At 41.1% G+C, this 15,284-nt stretch overlaps 1 protein-coding gene across 1 annotated transcript in view; it reads left to right on the top strand.

The window, feature by feature from the left end:
- LOC133346890 (uncharacterized) overlaps positions 1–15,284 on the top strand; it is a 77,169-nt gene that overhangs the window by 36,160 nt on the left and 25,725 nt on the right. The window contains 2 exon segments of the mRNA XM_061558718.1: positions 10,462–10,562; positions 15,105–15,175. Coding sequence (XP_061414702.1) covers positions 10,462–10,562; positions 15,105–15,175 — 172 coding nt within the window.

Genomic DNA, 15,284 nt, shown 5'->3' with positions numbered 1-15,284 from the left:
TTGCATGGGTGCGACTACGCAGGGAGCGATAGTGTGTGTGTAGTGGTTAGCGCGCTGCGCTCCGAGCCCGGCCGATCCGAGTTCGATTTTCCGCTCACGGCCAACACCAGTGACGATTATCAGAACCGGTCCTGGGTCCCCCCGAAGTCGATTCCGCTTCAAATGAGTACCTGGTGCGGCGTGTAAACATTGCCACTGGGGAGACAAAGGCGGCCGGGTGTGGTGCTGGCCACCCACTCCCTCGTGTGCCTTGCGAACCTCTTCATAGGTAACTCGCAGACAGCACTTGCCGCAACAGTCTGTTAAGGCTCTACGGGGATCAGGGGGGATATTGTTTTTGTTTGGCTGTGTGAAGCTGGGCTGGGCTGACAGTGAGGGGCGGGGGAGAGGTTGAGCCTCCCGAGAAAAATGGTGGGGTTAAATATGATTGGAATATTGCGACAAATAGATTGATTTACCCATAATACGGGGTTTTTTTGGGTTAGATCGCATAAATATGTACGTGTCATATTCTTGGTTCTTTCGGTAAAGTCACGTAGAAGGGAAATAATAAAATTCTGAGAATGTATATACGTGTCGTTAAACCAACCACCACTCGACACAGCCACTTGGTAAGGTTTGTCACGTAAACAGAACAAGCCAATTCGTTTCTACTACAGCACACCGGTGTGTTGGAGAGCAAAGCCACAACATTTACAATCTGAGTACGACGTTTCGCCAGTAATTACAACTAACTCCATCAGGCGACAGCCAGATTCATTCACATACAGTATTTAATTTACTTGCAATTATTTAATTGGTTTGATGTGTTGTTTCTTTGAACGTTGATAATCTAATCTATTGACATGTATGGTGATTTCTGGGAAATACCATGTCGACATCAATATGGTCAGTGTGATGGCTAACCATTAAGTAAAACACATTCCTGCGGAGGGAGCTGGTAGGAACGTTGGGTTGCTCGGTCAATGGCCAGGGTCAACAGTGGCGTGGTGTATTCCGCAAATATGGCCGACTGTGAGGGCGGGCACAAGCCGGCGTGAGTAGGTTAAACGTTGAGTTGTATAAGGGCACCAGCCCCTCCCAACCCCACCCCTCCCAACCCCACATCTTCCACCCCCCACCCAGCCCCACCCTCCCCTCTCCACCCAGCCCCACCCCTCCCATTTTTGTATGCACGACGGACGGACACAATAATCCCGTGTGGGCTGGTGTAACCAGGACGTTCCTACCAGTACCATATATGCTGGCGTGACATAAACAGTTCAGCCTATAACAGAAAAACTTGCAATAAAACCTCTCCAGGACTAGTTGGAACGAGAGGCATTTCAGTTATGGGCTTGTCCGACACACAGTAAATATTTGAATAATACAACATTGCTAAAGTTCTATGACATTCATATTTAATGCACAACTAAAATTAATGGGCGTTAATTACTTACAGCGAGCTGTATTCAACAACGTGTTTTATCTGTACCGTCCCGGAAACATCATAGAGGCTTGCATGCTATATATCTTTATTGAATGGGTAATTCCACAGTGGTTCATTTTGTTCCGATTTAGAATTTTACATTTTAAAAATGTGGGTATCAATTTATGTAGACAAGATGCTTGATTGTGGTCAGTTACCAGATGAAGTCCTTTGTTATCACGACCAAACACTGTTTATTGGCAGTACATTTCCTGTAGTCGGTCATCGTTCATAATATAATACTTAAAGAACAGCCTTTTGTAAATCAATTGCTAGATGAAGACCTCCCACACCATCGTGGCCATGGAGATCAGTCCGTAGGGGAAGTTGCTGGGTCGAGGACCCGTTCAGATTTCACACACCTCCGATGTTAGCCGTGGCTGGAATCAGACTCAGGATGTCAGGTTCATAGTGCAGTGCACTGATGATGCTCTCTACTGCGTCACGACGCCACCCTTTGTCACCATAAATTAAAGTGGCATAAACAGAAAAAAAAATACAAGAGGTGGTAAACGTTTTCGCCAGTGACCTTCCTTCAGAGCTCTCTACTTTGTTTATGATCAATGATGAGTTTTTTTCCCAATGCTGCATATAACACACGTTTTAGGGATTTAAAAATACAAATGCTTAGCATGACTGTTGACAGTTGCAATAGATCTGTGATATGCATTAGGTAGGTATGCTGTATCACAATTTGAACCTTGCATGTCTGACAAGGCCTTATGCACATAGACGTTAATGCTGCTTCCATATTAAGCAGCTGCATTCCCTAAGGCTTCCACCTCTGCTAAGCAAGGTCACTTTACAGAATTAGATTTCTTTGGCCCCGAAAAAACCCCTGCACAATAACTGCCAAAATGTAGACTATTCATAGTTCACATCCAACTTGGAGCGCATGCTAACAGGAAAACGGCACCCACAAGCAAGACATCCTCGACAATCTACGGTGCGTGAAGGTGCTTCGTATCTCTCTCACTGGATCGCCCATATGGAACTATTTAAGATCAGTAATCTCTTTCCACGTACGGAGGAGGTCGAAAGAAGTTGAGAAAAAAATTGCTCCAAGGGTGTCTCGGCAAACTCTGCCGTTGCAGACTCTGCCCCATTCTTTATTACAACGAAGCAATGTTTAAAATGAATGTATGATTTAAAAAAAATTGTATCTATCGCAGTAGTTCCCATCACACGTTGGGTTTATTTGAAACCAACCGTTTATACCTCTTTAACCTTAGTACTCACATTACAGCCATGTTTAGCGTGTGGTTAGCTGCTCATGATGTCATGTACAATGAGCTCACTGCTCCCCACCCCCAGTCTCTGTTGTCTCTCTGCCTATCAGCACATACAGTGGAGGTTCTTTACAGCTTGACCTCATGCAACCATAGTCAGCTTTTTTTCTTTATCAAAGCTTGAAAGCTCTTTCATTGGGCACAATGGCATTGGTAAACTTCGGGCGAGATGGCATCTTGCTTGATGTCGCGCCAATGGAAATACTAAACTTTACATCCAACAACTGCGGATGTAACACAACGCTTGCGTGTGGGTGACAATGCAGTCGCGGATGCGCCGCCACAGTTGTTTGAGCGTACTTCGAGTGACTACTTTGACGCAAAGCAGCAACGAACTTGGCTGATAAACGCTCCGCGTTGGACAGCCGCACGATTCATGGCTGAGACCGTAACTTGTCAGAGTTGCTGCGTTGTGACATCACCGTGCTATCGGCATTCGGGCCCATAGGCTTCGGGAAATAACTTGTGTGCAGATTCCATGGGGACACTAAAGTGTAGTTTCACATCCAATCCGTGGGAGCACAAGCGCTGATGTGGAGTTACTCGTCGGAGAATAAAAACTGTGATGGCTCGACATGTTAGATGCTTGTAGCATCGTGCAGCTGGAAAGTGACTGAAACATGCTTGACTTTAGGACGTCATCGTTTTTGCGAAGCATAGCATGCCGATTTACAGAGGGAAATTTAAATTTTATAAAGTCATTTTGTAATGCTCATTAACTTTTCCGGTCGCCAGCCAATTTAGTACAGATCTCAATCGCCTTCCCTTTGAGGAGTAGTCATCGTAAAATTAATGATGTTATCATCACCGTCGTCTGCCAATGTAGATCCACTGCTTTACGAATGCCTCCTCAAGCTGCCACCATCTCTCGTGATCCTGCGCCGTAATAATCCATCCTAGCACCTGCACACGAGTTAATTTAACCTCCACCACCGTGGACATCCTCTCGGATGCGGTTCCATCCCTGGGCTGCCACTCCGTCGTTATTCTTGACCGTCGGCCATCATCCCCCTTATTCTAGTGACGTGTCCTACCACCAAGCCCACTCACTTGTCTTAAGGCCGCTTTTCAAGCTGTTTAAAGGTTATATTATACGTACTTCACGAAACATAGAGTGCGTAAAATAATACGGTTATTGGCAAGCATGCCTTGTTTACTATAAGTGGACCCCACCTTTGTAACTGAACATTCTTGCCGCAGATAACGAAGACCAGGGCAGGGCTTACATTGTGAGAAATGTGACTATATTAAATCATCACAAGCAGGACAAGCTTAGATAAGTAAACACACACACATATCTGTTTATTTGCGCACATTTGTAGAATGAGTACTGCAGGACAGAGATGATTTAAGTGTTTTACGGCATCAGTTGATGCTTATATCTTTGTGGAAGAGACAACCTTTTTAAAATAACAATCAATGTTCCTTCTCCAAACTCGTGTTATGTCCTCACATCTGGACAAGCTGAGTTGGGAAATTCTCCGGAAGTGATGATAGTGATGCGTGAAATGTTGGGTCCCTGTGCGTCTGGGTTTCTGTGCGCGGGAGACTGTGATGTTGGTGGCAGTAAAGCTTGCTGATAGTTTGATTTGATAACTATGTTTTTTCTAAGTCTGCAGAGTAAATTGTTTTGGAAACACTCGTTGTATGTTTAATAATGTATTTTTTTTGGCAAAATCCCATTAACTAAAACGTTATGATCCGTCAGATGATATCTTGTGTATTTGTCTTAAGATAGCATGTACTGTACGAGTGGGAGGCGTTTACTCAGTATTGAAGTGCTACAGACAAGACCCTATATGTATGATTCACTTGGAATAATCTAATAATATAAGGAAAAAATTGGAACGCAATGTTCCAAAGTGTTCTTATGGGTAAAAAATATTTGGCATGTAAACACTTTGCTTTTGTGAAGAAATGTATGTGGATTAATAATTATTTCACATATCGCCACTGGTATGTGGGTATAAAGTTATAAGGTGTACTTGATTTAGTGTTTTTGTAACTTTATAAATGAGATTCGCATGTTAATATTGTGCTTCACGCATGGGCTTTCTCTCTTGAGCTGCTCTTTGCTACCAGGCACAATTTCACGAGCGCAACCCAGAAATACGCACCCACCAAATGTCGCCTATGATACCATTCTTTTATTCGGACTGCTTGCTTTTATCACATATCCTACTATTTTAATAATTCACTATACTCACAGTTACTCTCTGTAAATGCCTCGGCATCATCATCAGCCATCATCGTCTTTCCACTGCTGAATAAAAGCCTCCCCATGCTATCACCACCCCACACGTTCCAGCCCTGCCACCGTACATCTCGCTCCTACACATGAACTGATCTGGTGTGCTTAGGGAACAAGCTTTACATAAAAAACACAATTATTGAAATAAATAAAAATAACATGCAACCAAAAAATACCCACATGTTGATAAACGGTTTAATATTCTTAGGTTTTTTCGGTAAAGTCACGTAGGTAAAACATTAAAATTAATAAAAGTAAAATAAAATAAAAAATAAAAATCACGACGTTTCGGAGGCAACACAAGCTTCCGTCTTCAAAATAAACGGTTTAATTTTCCCCACCGGTCTCATGAAGCGTCGGGAAGGTAAGGATTTGAATTGCCAGTGTCAGGCATTGAGGTGGGTTTTTGGGTCCACTGGTGGGGCCTTTGCTCGGGTGAGCAGGTACCACTGTCAATCGCCGTGCGGCGGCTGCGGTGGAGGTTTTATCTGATTATCTCACGCCGGCCAAGGAGGCGGCGGCGGCGCGCGCGTGCTCGCCCTTATCTCCAGACATCGGACATGAGCTGTGGCTCGGGAAGATCTTCCTCCACAGAGCTGCCGCGGCTCTCCCTGGCTGTAATCTCTTGTCACTCATCACACCCGCACGGCGATGGTGGCGGCGTCGGCGGCGAGCGAGAAAAGTGCTGCCACCGTTGCATGACTGCATTACGAGGCCTCCAACCTCTTAACGTCCAACACATGTGGATGCTTTTCACGTTTTCTCTCATCGTGTGACAAATTGCGCGTCACTTCTTCTATTGCATTTTGTTCACGATCATACATATGCGCTTTATACAATGCGTTTTTGTTTACATATCGTACGTAATGGATATTTGGTATCATCGATCATAGGTATGCTTTGACACGCTTCCCACATCGTCAGATTAGCCATGGATGTGTTTCTTTGAGCGGATGACCGTTGATAGAGCAAAGCTGTCTTCGCGATGAGTGGTCAGCAAAATTAGACTACTGTGAGCACGTGGATGTTTTGGGTTATAGGTCAACACGTAAATGAGATTCATTTTCCCGGGATCCTTATTGTGGGATGTGTCTGCAAGACGTTGGTTATGTGCAACGTGATGCGTTTATCAAAATGAGAATATTTATACTGGAGGAATCCGAGGAGCTATAGCGCCCTTTTTTCACAGATGTTCAGTCGGGCGGGTAAGAACGTTACAACAACAAACAATACAAAAACATGATAGGAGTGCAAAGTACAGGGAAGGTAAACAAATCACCTAAACACATACAACTACACCATCCCCATCTTACCAGACAAAGCCCACTGAGCTAACAAAGTCCACTGAGGTTTAAACATGGAGTGAGCATTATTGCTGTTTACGCAACGCAATGGAATCGATTTACCGAGTTCAGATTTCTTAATGGGCGAAAATAGGGACAACCTGTAAGTGCATTTCAAGTGTAGCCATGGTTGCCCACAAGAAAAACTAAAACATTCAATTCGTTGCTGGCAGTAATAGATGAGGTGCGTCTTTGGTGTTGATTTTTTTAAAGCCGCAAACCACAGCTGCCTTTTGGGAATGTTCATTTATCTGCAGAATTAATCTATCCCACCTCTAAAGCAAACACTGCATAATGGGGAGTAATAAAGTACGGAAATAGAGTCAGATAAGCAACCACCCCACGCCACTCCGGACACAGCAAGAGGAAAGGGCAGTGCTCAGACCCCACGAACCAAACTCTTTGAAAGACTGGACGTATGTTTCTCGGAAGATACCAGCAAGCTTGCTTGGTATGTTCCACTTTTACTTCTGGGCATGAAAGGAGTTGAGTGCTATCCATTGTAGTTCCTTGTCTTCAAAAAAATAAACGGGGTGGTAAGGTGAGGAATGCCTGCTAACCATTACCGAAGTACAATAATCTAACTCAATGCTTACAATGTAGGACTTTTTTACCACGAAACAACGTTGCATAAATTGGTAACGTGTTTTAAACGTGAGTGTTTTGAGATACGTAGATGAAAAACTGTTATTGATTTTTTTTAAGTAATACAAGAACATATGTAAATTATATATGGAATGCAAAGCCTTGGAGTTGACAGTGAAGTCAATGTTGTCTGTGAAATAACAGCATTCACATACATTTCCCATCAGAAGACCCAGTTACTGATATCCTGGTGTTATGGAAGGCATTCTCAAGTCAACGGTGTCGGGAAAATAGCTTAGAAAATTAGAGCATTGGGAATTCCCATAAATATCCTGGGACATTTCACTGTGTATGTGAGGCCCCAATGGCAATAAATGCAACACTGCATATGTGGAGCTCTGTAACATCTGGAATGTGGACATTTGTTTTTTGCGGCATTTTTACCACAAGAATTCCTGTGCATATGGATTGCATAGGTTTTTGCCCTACAACTACAAAATCAATAAGTGACATTTACATCTGATGCCAAGAGCATGCCAAGAGCATCAGATGTAACTTTGGAAATTATTTGGGGTTACTTTTAGTTATGAAAATACTGCTGATTTACATGCACAATAATTATATTTTTCATTACACATCATTTCAAAGTGTGAGGTGTAGACTTCATGCAATGTATATAGTTGCTGACTTTGTCATTAATTTTTCAGTTTCAGCTACGAAGCTGCTTGATCATTTTACGCACTTAAATAGAGACCCCGCGTTGTCGTTTTTTTCCCATTAATTTTGACCCTCAACATAAATAAACTGTCGGTATTTTTTACGTGATTAGGGTTAATAGCAATTTGGGTTATTTTAAGATGCATGAAAATAACTGTTCTGGTAGGATGTTAACTTGCAAGAAGGTTTATTTTTAATATCACCAGCTGCCTCACCTATATTTAGGTAATGTAATCCTGATTTATGGGAAATGGCCAGGCTGTCGAATATTTTGATGAAAGTTTGATTTTAACAGGCAACAAGAGAGAGGGAAAAAAAGTAACACCTGGATTTCACCCCTACTACACCGCCAGCTATGTCTGCATCTCAGTGGGTTAGATTCCCTTGCGTACGTTGTTTCACATGTGAGTGAAATTACGCACTCTGAATGTAAGGCGTCTATGGTAAGGGACGGCTGCCAGTAACAGCTGCCAGTATCTCTGTCCATGCGGGGGAAATTGCCAAAAACGCCCAGTACCACCACCGTTTCCTGAACCACTGGAACGCAGTCACAGCAGGTGATACAAAAAATGCACCCTTCTAGGACTAGAACACCTGGCCGATACCTGAGGAGAACATTTTGTGCTACATAGTTGTGGAAAATTGCTATCGGTACCCTGTATATTTTGTGCAATGAGCACAACATATTTTCTTTCCAGAATTTCTCAATTGCGAATTTGTACCTGGAATGCATTCGTGTTAAAAAAGTGAAACTTACGTGTGAGGCACACTTCATGTTCATTCCGTTTATTTTTGCTTAATTTTTTTTATTTCATACGTTCTCCGCTAGTTATGATAAACACAACAGCACGTGTTAATTAGGTGTCATTTCACGGTTACTCCAAAACATAAGATGCTTTGACATTGCATCGGTTCATAATGCTTTTTTTTGTCAATCCCAGTGACTTGTAAGGAAATATTAGAATGGAATATCTCAGCACGCTTGCATATTTATCTTTCCAGAATGTATTTCATGTGGAAATAATTGGACAAGTTCAGTGTTGATCAAGAGAACATCCATCATGGTAAAATGTAATAAATACTGCAGCTCATGAAGTAAATATTGGCAAACTATAACCTTCCCTTAAGCTAAGTTCCATGTAGGCTTATAGCCCAAGAAAAATCCAGTATTTGAATTACCGACATTTCTTGTATGCTTACACCAAATTTGTATTTACTCCTCTAGATCTGATAGACTAAACATCATTCTGGTCATTATTACATTCCTTGCGAGTTTGTCTTTTCGCCCAGAGACTAACTAGAAATAGGCAGACCGTTTTAAAGTACGTTCCTTAACATTGTCACAACTATAATAATGGTATTGTTCCTATAAATATGCATGATCCCCTTAACATTGGGACCATAAACTGCTGTAGTCTGTGCACTTTCAACGGAGGGAACACACAATTACACAAACTCTCTCATGAAGCCTCACATGGTTAGCATACCTCGACATTGACATTCCAATCCTAAACATATTTCCTTACACAAGAACAGAATCCTTTGTTGAACTGTTACGTATTTTCCTTGTTAACTTAATCAACATCATCACTCAACCATGGTCTGTCCACTTATTTCCATCGTTATATGTTGAGAAGTCGTAAAAACACTCGCAAGGATAGAGCAGCTTCATTGAGATTTCATGAAGAAAGGAAAAAATACTGTTATCAGTTAATGGAGGAAAGGCCAGTCGATGCACTCTTCCTGAAATGATCAATGAAAAATCGGATTGGAAACATAAAGACGAACATACAAAGAGGAATGATTTACCATCTCGAAGACATAGTAATTCTAACAAGCAATAAAAATTATTTTTTTTAAATGATATAAGAACTTAATTTTAAAAAAGCCGGCAAAGTTATATTTCAAAAACAAAATCAGCATTCTTAATTTACTCTATCTATCATTACCATAAGTATTACCAAGATGAACTATTTTCCATCACCATATATGTTTCCTTAAATCTGTATATATAACCCTTGCATCACCATGCAAAGGTCAAGCCATTCATGGCCCGTTTGGCATACAGAAGTATGTATCCATGTGGCCAGTGCTACGCCCTAACTCAGGAAACCCTGTGTGGATGGCAGTAGGGAATATTGCTTTTATGGAGGATATGGCTCATTTTGGCTGGACACTTGCCATATAGGACCTACGTATTCAAACGTGTGCCGTGGGAAATGCGCTTCAAGAATGTTGATAATTGTGCATAGTATTTTTAAGACAAACTTATTTACAAAGTTTATTTTAATAAAAAAATGTTCTGCATTCGCAATGAGTTCACGTAGAGATGTGGATCGATGTCCATTACATAACAATAACGTTTCCTTCTCGTTGAAGTAGATCTTTGCATTTTAAATCTTCTAATCCATTCTATAGCAAATTTCTTGACATTTTATGCATTCCATGTTTGGTATAAATACGACAAATAAACATTACCAGTATATATTAAAAACAAGGTCTCAACAAAGTGCAAATTTGGTGAAGTGCACACTATCAAGCACATATTACTGATGGCTGTCCAAAGCCACACGCGTATGCTGGTGGAACAAACAGTTACCCTGGATGATGTGGAATGGCTTCTAAATGTTTAATACAATTGTAGTCTGTTGTTTTGCCGAACGCCAAACGATAAGAAAACTGTGATGTTATTTTTTGTAAATGACTTTGATACATGAGTTGAAAAGGCACAAGAAAATGCTACGTTTTGGCCAATGTGGGAAAACAACTAAATGCATGCATGTGTTGATGATATTTGTTTTTTTATAGAATTACCTTGGCTGTATCATCGACACGCCAGACCTGCCTCTGAGCCCTGAGGAGGTTTGCACGCTCTTTGGAAACATAGAGGACATCTACGCTCTTAACAGGTGAGAGATCCCTATTCTCGCGACGAGAAGTGACAGCACTCTGCGGTTGTAGAAAGGCAACGCTCCTGCTATGATGTTCTCCTGCGTCCCCACTTTGAATCTGTGTGGAGTGAACCTATCACGTTACTATAAATAAATAAATCTTCCCTTCTGCGTCTGCACTGAAAAAAATTAAATACCGTTTAATTTATCGTCCTGTTGCCCTTGGAGAATTATGTTTACGAGCAGAATGGTTTTTAAACACACAAAGTCTGCATAGGTTTTTTTCACCATTCTGGGTCTCATCCCCAGAGTCAGCCTTGTCAGCAGATGTTAGTGGGTAAGTGCCTATACTCTTGTGAAATTGTGTTTGCCTAGCAAAATATCTTCCAACGTTGATATAACAAGAACTGTACCTTTTCTATTTCGAACATACAAATACTAAAATACAGCATGCTTGATTTATTTCAATATCCTTCACAGACTAATGTTAATAAATAAAAGCAACCTATATTTTAGTGTCTATGTATTCTAGACCAAAGATAAAGAAGTCGTTGTTACATGTCTTTTACAAGCTAATGGGCTACATTTACAAATTTGGCTACGATGACATCTTGCTCTTACAGAATAATAAAAGTGTCACGTGGTTAAATCGCAGGACATGGATTTAGTAGTCAAGTTCTAAAAGAGAAACCGTCTTTCTTATTGCCTTATTTAATCTATGGCTAACTGAAAGTTAGGAAACTGGGGAACCCTTGCAAAAGAGATGTTCTCTCTTAAGGGCTGTTCCAGGTAAAATATTTGAATGAATAATACAAGTAAAAAATTGTTAATTTCACATTGTCTTTCTGTTTATTAAGGTTAATAGGATTTCATAAAAAATAAGCTGAGGATTAGTTTTTTACCAGTTATTTTTATTTAAAAAAAAAAGCCAATCTTCCAGATTTTGAACACATTGATTAATTGTATAGTCCTCCACGAACACACACCATTGCCAAGCAATTAAGTGTGAAATTCAATCGGGTAGAATATGAGTGGCCAATGCATAGAGAAAAGTGGGGCGTATGTGTGTTCATTGAGAGCAGTTGCATGAAGCCAGGCCAACCCATCCATTAGTGTGGTGCGCGAGCACAGCTGTGAGGCGTTGGACTGTGACCCATTTGTACCCAATCCAAACTGATAGTGTGTGGTTGTGTGGATGTATGGCTCCGCTTGGGCAGCCTTGAGGTCCTGACGTACCATTTACCTGGAGGGTGAGTTTATACAACCTCCACTAAACAAACTTGGCCCAGGGTTCTGATGGTCATGAGAAAATTAGAGCAATGCTGTGACACGACACACATTGGTTAGCACAACACTCGGTACAACCAGAAAATTCATCACAGAGCTATTCTGTACAACCGCGGGAATCTACAGACAGCAAAAGCAGTAGTATAATATATTCGCTGTAAACAAAAATGTTCATCACATCATTATAGTTTTCTATATTAAATATCTCCTTTGTTTTTTAAGTGAGTTTCATGAGACTGTGACGTCGTTGTGTTTGTTTGGCAATTGTTCAACTGTCGTCCGTTTAGCCCTTTATCTTGGTGTTGTGATCAACCAAAATTTGGCAAGAGCTCGTGAGTTCAAATGGCCCACTCGTCTCACCCAGCAAGTGTAGAAATGTGTGCAAAGGGGCGACTCGTATATAAAAAAAAGCCAATTGGAAATAGCCAGCTTTTAGTAATTCAGCTGCCGCGCATTGTGTCGAGTGTTTACCGAAGGTGTCAAAGTATGTTTGAATGTCACTACACGTTGAAACGTACTTATTATTTCATTTTTGCCAATGAGGAATGTATATTTTTCGAAAGCCTTCGCCTTAGTGAGACATCCAGAGCAGCTGCGAACCCTCAGTGCTCACTGTAACACTATAGTTGCACGGTTAGAGCAGACCGATTATTTTTGGCAAGCTGTTCAGCACGCAAGCCCTCTACAATGGAATCACCTCTGAATGGCTGTTTGAAGAATTATACACAGTAAATTTTACATTTCGGACCCACACTTCACATCTTGGCTCTAGTTCAGCTAGTCCAGTCAGCAATAGAATTCGCTTCGGTGGAGAGGAATAGCGCTCGTGTAAATGGCCTTCTCTTTTTTTAATCTGTGTTTGTGGCTGACGTGATATATGGAAGAAGATGAACTTTTAAGCAACATCTTTTTTCTTTTTTTGGCTGTTGAACAAAAAAAACAGCCTGTAAAATGTAGTATATGTCACGGTGTTAACTTAGATCTGGATTGCATCATATGATGTACCATACTTTAAAATTTCCCTAGAGGTGTAGTTATGAATTAGATCATGTTTTTACTTTAACAACCAGCAGCTTTAGAGTGTAATCATACATCTGAATTAACGTTCACAGCAGTTCATCACCGGCATAGCACACACCTTCACAGAGAGCACCATGCTTTTGGTGAAGTATGGTAAAAACAACCCCCATGATCGACGCTGCATGGGGAGGCCCTCAATGTAGTCTTGACACTTTGATGTTGCTGTTGTCTGCTGGCAGAGAGTCGCCCTTGAATAAGAGCTGTGTACAGTTCAATGGCCTTTACTGATTCATTCAGCAGTGGGTTGAAAAAAGGCCTTGCGTGAGCGCCTTTATTTTCTTGGGTGATAACAGGAATGAGAAGAAAACAAACTTCAAATAACATGCTTTTATGCTCAGAGTTGATTTTAAAATAAAATATAAATGATTGAACGAATTATAGATTTGAAGCTTTCGTGACTGCAAGTATTCATATTCTTAGGTTTTTTTCGGTAAAGTCACGTAGGTGAAAAATAAAAAACATTAATAAAAGTAAAATAAAAATAAAATAAAAATCACGACGTTTCGGAGGCAACACAAGCTTCCGTCTTCAGGTGGAACCGTCACAGCAAGCGTGCTGTGACGGTTCCACCTGCAGACGGAAGATTGAACGAATGATATCATACGTTTCAAACAACATGAAAATGTTTTGTAGGCACACAGCCTCTGTGCATTTTGAAAAAACCATCGGCATTTCATGAGGACCATAAGATGTGCCTTGTGATTTTCTTGTCTAAAGTCACCATCGATATACATTTCATAAAATGTGACCCACTGAGTGACCGACTGACCTGTCGGTGACCGACTGACCTGTCAGTAGGTCACATTTTTTTCTCATTTAATGCGTAGAGGCCTTGTGGTGTTTTTCGCATAATTCCGTGTCGTTTGAAGTTCGTGGAATTGTCCGTCCTGCACTAGTATTCTGTTATAATGGAGTGTTCTCATAATTTACAAATTTGATTAATTGTTGGGGGGAAAACCTAAAAAAAATGTTTACTGAGAAAGCAAAGCTTTTCCACTAGCTGCTGATCATAAATAATAAGTAACAAAGGAAATAACTTTATCGTGTAAATTACTTAAATCTGCCTGGTAATGGTGGGTGACAAAATAACCAAGCAATGTGACGAAAAGTTATGGCTTCTTTATTATGGGTGTTGGTGCCACTGAGTTGTCAGCTGTCTGTCAGCGCATTCTCCACTCTCATGTTCAATAATCACTTCGGTGTCAAAACGTAAGTTCATCGTCGGCACTTTCCAAACTTAGCATGTGTGCCTGATTGTAAAATCCATTTAGTCAAAAACTATAGACTCTCCCACATTAAACAATGACTCGTATAAAATTAACAACATCCAATACAGAATAAAATTTTAAGCCAAATATCATATTACAACTATTAAATACTGATTTGGAGTTGCCAAGTATGTCGAATATCCCCCATGACCCTCACAGCACATGGAGGGCTCTCATCCAGCAGTGGACTGACAAAAGGCTGTACACGCAAAAATACCTGATTATAAACACAAGTATCCTCCCTCCACAATCATAACTTCAAATTTGTACTTGATTAACTTCTCTACAAAAGACTGATTGAGCACTTGACAGGCATCTTGCTCATGCCTGCATGGGTCTGGGGCAGCTGCACACTGCTCTAAGTGTCACATGACGTCACAGAGAAATTAGTCCGTTCTTTCTCCCCTCTTGCATGCAGACAAGCGCCTCGCATGTGAGCTTCAATAGCCGCAAGGCCTAATGTGACCCGCAAGGGGCACGGGCCATTGCGAGCTGTGTGGAAAATGTCTAATGAATTTGTAAAAGGGGAGGAAAAGCGAGTTATTTTGATTTTAGAAGGTCACTTTATTAAAATGTAAAGGATAATAACAACATGCACATTGAATCAAGTGTACATTAAACGACTGAGCAAATTTTTCACCGTTGCGCCAGTACAGCTGGTTGTCCCACGTCCAGTGTTTTTTGGCACGATTTTCTCCAGATTTTAAGAAGTACGTGGAGTGAAACATCGAAGGTCATGCCGAACATCACGCGGTACAACCAGAAGTCACACCAGAGAGCTATATCTGCAAATAAATTGTGTGTGTAAATTGTACATGGAAGGTCTTTCAAATGCAACTGTTATTGCAAATGTATTTCGCACAAGCACATCATTATTCTGTGTGTTTGTTCATGTCCATGTGTGTGTTCTTTTTTGCATCTTCAGCGAGCTTCTTCACGAGCTGGAGAGCTGTGCATTCGATCCTGTGGCCATAGCTGACTGCTTTTGTTGCAAAGGTAAGATTCAACAGCGCTGGTAAATTCACTGCTGCATGAAGGCTTCCCCATGTCGCTGCCATTTCTCTCATGACACGTTGATGTAATAATCCACGAGTACCCCCTACAC

Source organism: Lethenteron reissneri, chromosome 25 (assembly GCF_015708825.2).
Source record: "Lethenteron reissneri isolate LAM-NWPU_2019-01 chromosome 25, ASM1570882v1, whole genome shotgun sequence".
NCBI classification, from domain to species: Eukaryota; Metazoa; Chordata; class Hyperoartia; order Petromyzontiformes; family Petromyzontidae; genus Lethenteron; species Lethenteron reissneri.
This window is presented reverse-complemented; position numbering and strand designations above follow the sequence as displayed.